The 763-nt window shown below is 60.9% G+C and overlaps 1 protein-coding gene across 1 annotated transcript in view; it reads left to right on the top strand.

Annotated features, from left to right (window-relative positions):
- LOC105001567 (RNA-binding protein 10-like) overlaps positions 1–763 on the top strand; it is a gene marked incomplete at its 3' end in the record, with an annotated part of 16,039 nt that overhangs the window by 9,331 nt on the left and 5,945 nt on the right. The window contains exons 4-5 of the mRNA XM_010857901.1: positions 66–312; positions 456–632. Of these exons, the coding sequence (XP_010856203.1) occupies positions 66–312; positions 456–632 (424 nt within the window). The remainder of the gene's footprint in view (positions 1–65; positions 313–455; positions 633–763) is intronic.

The following is a 763-nucleotide window of genomic DNA, read 5'->3' as shown; positions in this document are numbered from 1 at the left end:
GGGATGGGTTACGGACTCCTGAGTTGAGGGGTGGGCGCTGAGGAGAAATTTGAAACCATGTAAAGAGTCGTGTGTCTGAGAATGATAGCCATTCCCCAAAGCCCTTTGCTCCCCACTCCCCCGACCCTGGGACCTTCCTGGGGCATGGCGGGATCCCTGGAAGATTTCTGGATCCATGTTTGGAGGGTGCAACGGAAAGCTCCCACCCCCTACCCCCTGCTGCCTCTGACAGCCTGGCCTGTGCCTCACAGTGTGGCGTCCAGAACTTCAAACGCCGCGAGAAGTGCTTCAAATGTGGGGTGCCCAAGTCAGGTACGGCCTTCCTACCTCCCTCTTCCTTGGGACATTGTGGGGAGAGGGGCAAAGGGTGACGGACCACAGCTCTGGAAGGAGGGTGACCTGCCTGGGAGCTCCTTCCCGTTTGTCACCGGCCTCTCTCCTGATGCCCCTAGCAGAGGCGGAGCAGAAGCTGCCCCTGGGAGCGAGGTTGGATCAGCAGACGCTGCCACTGGGGGGTCGGGAGCTAAGCCAGGGTCTGCTGCCCCTGCCACAGCCCTACCAGGCCCAGGGAGTACTGGCCTCCCAGGCCCTGTCACAGGGCTCGGAGCCAAGCTCGGAGAACGCCAACGACAGTGAGTCCATTGCTCCTTCCTCTCTGCCTTAGGGTGTCTAGGCTGGGCTCCCCGAGGCCAGAGAGACGATGGTGACCAGGACTTAGTCTTCCCGGGGGTCCAACGGGTTTGGAGTCAGACACATAATGTAG

This window comes from Bison bison, unplaced genomic scaffold, assembly GCF_000754665.1.
Source record: "Bison bison bison isolate TAMUID 2011002044 unplaced genomic scaffold, Bison_UMD1.0 scf7180017855038, whole genome shotgun sequence".
Taxonomy (NCBI): domain Eukaryota; kingdom Metazoa; phylum Chordata; class Mammalia; order Artiodactyla; family Bovidae; genus Bison; species Bison bison.
The sequence above is the reverse complement of the archived record's forward strand: the minus strand, read 5'-3'. Positions and strand labels throughout refer to the sequence as shown.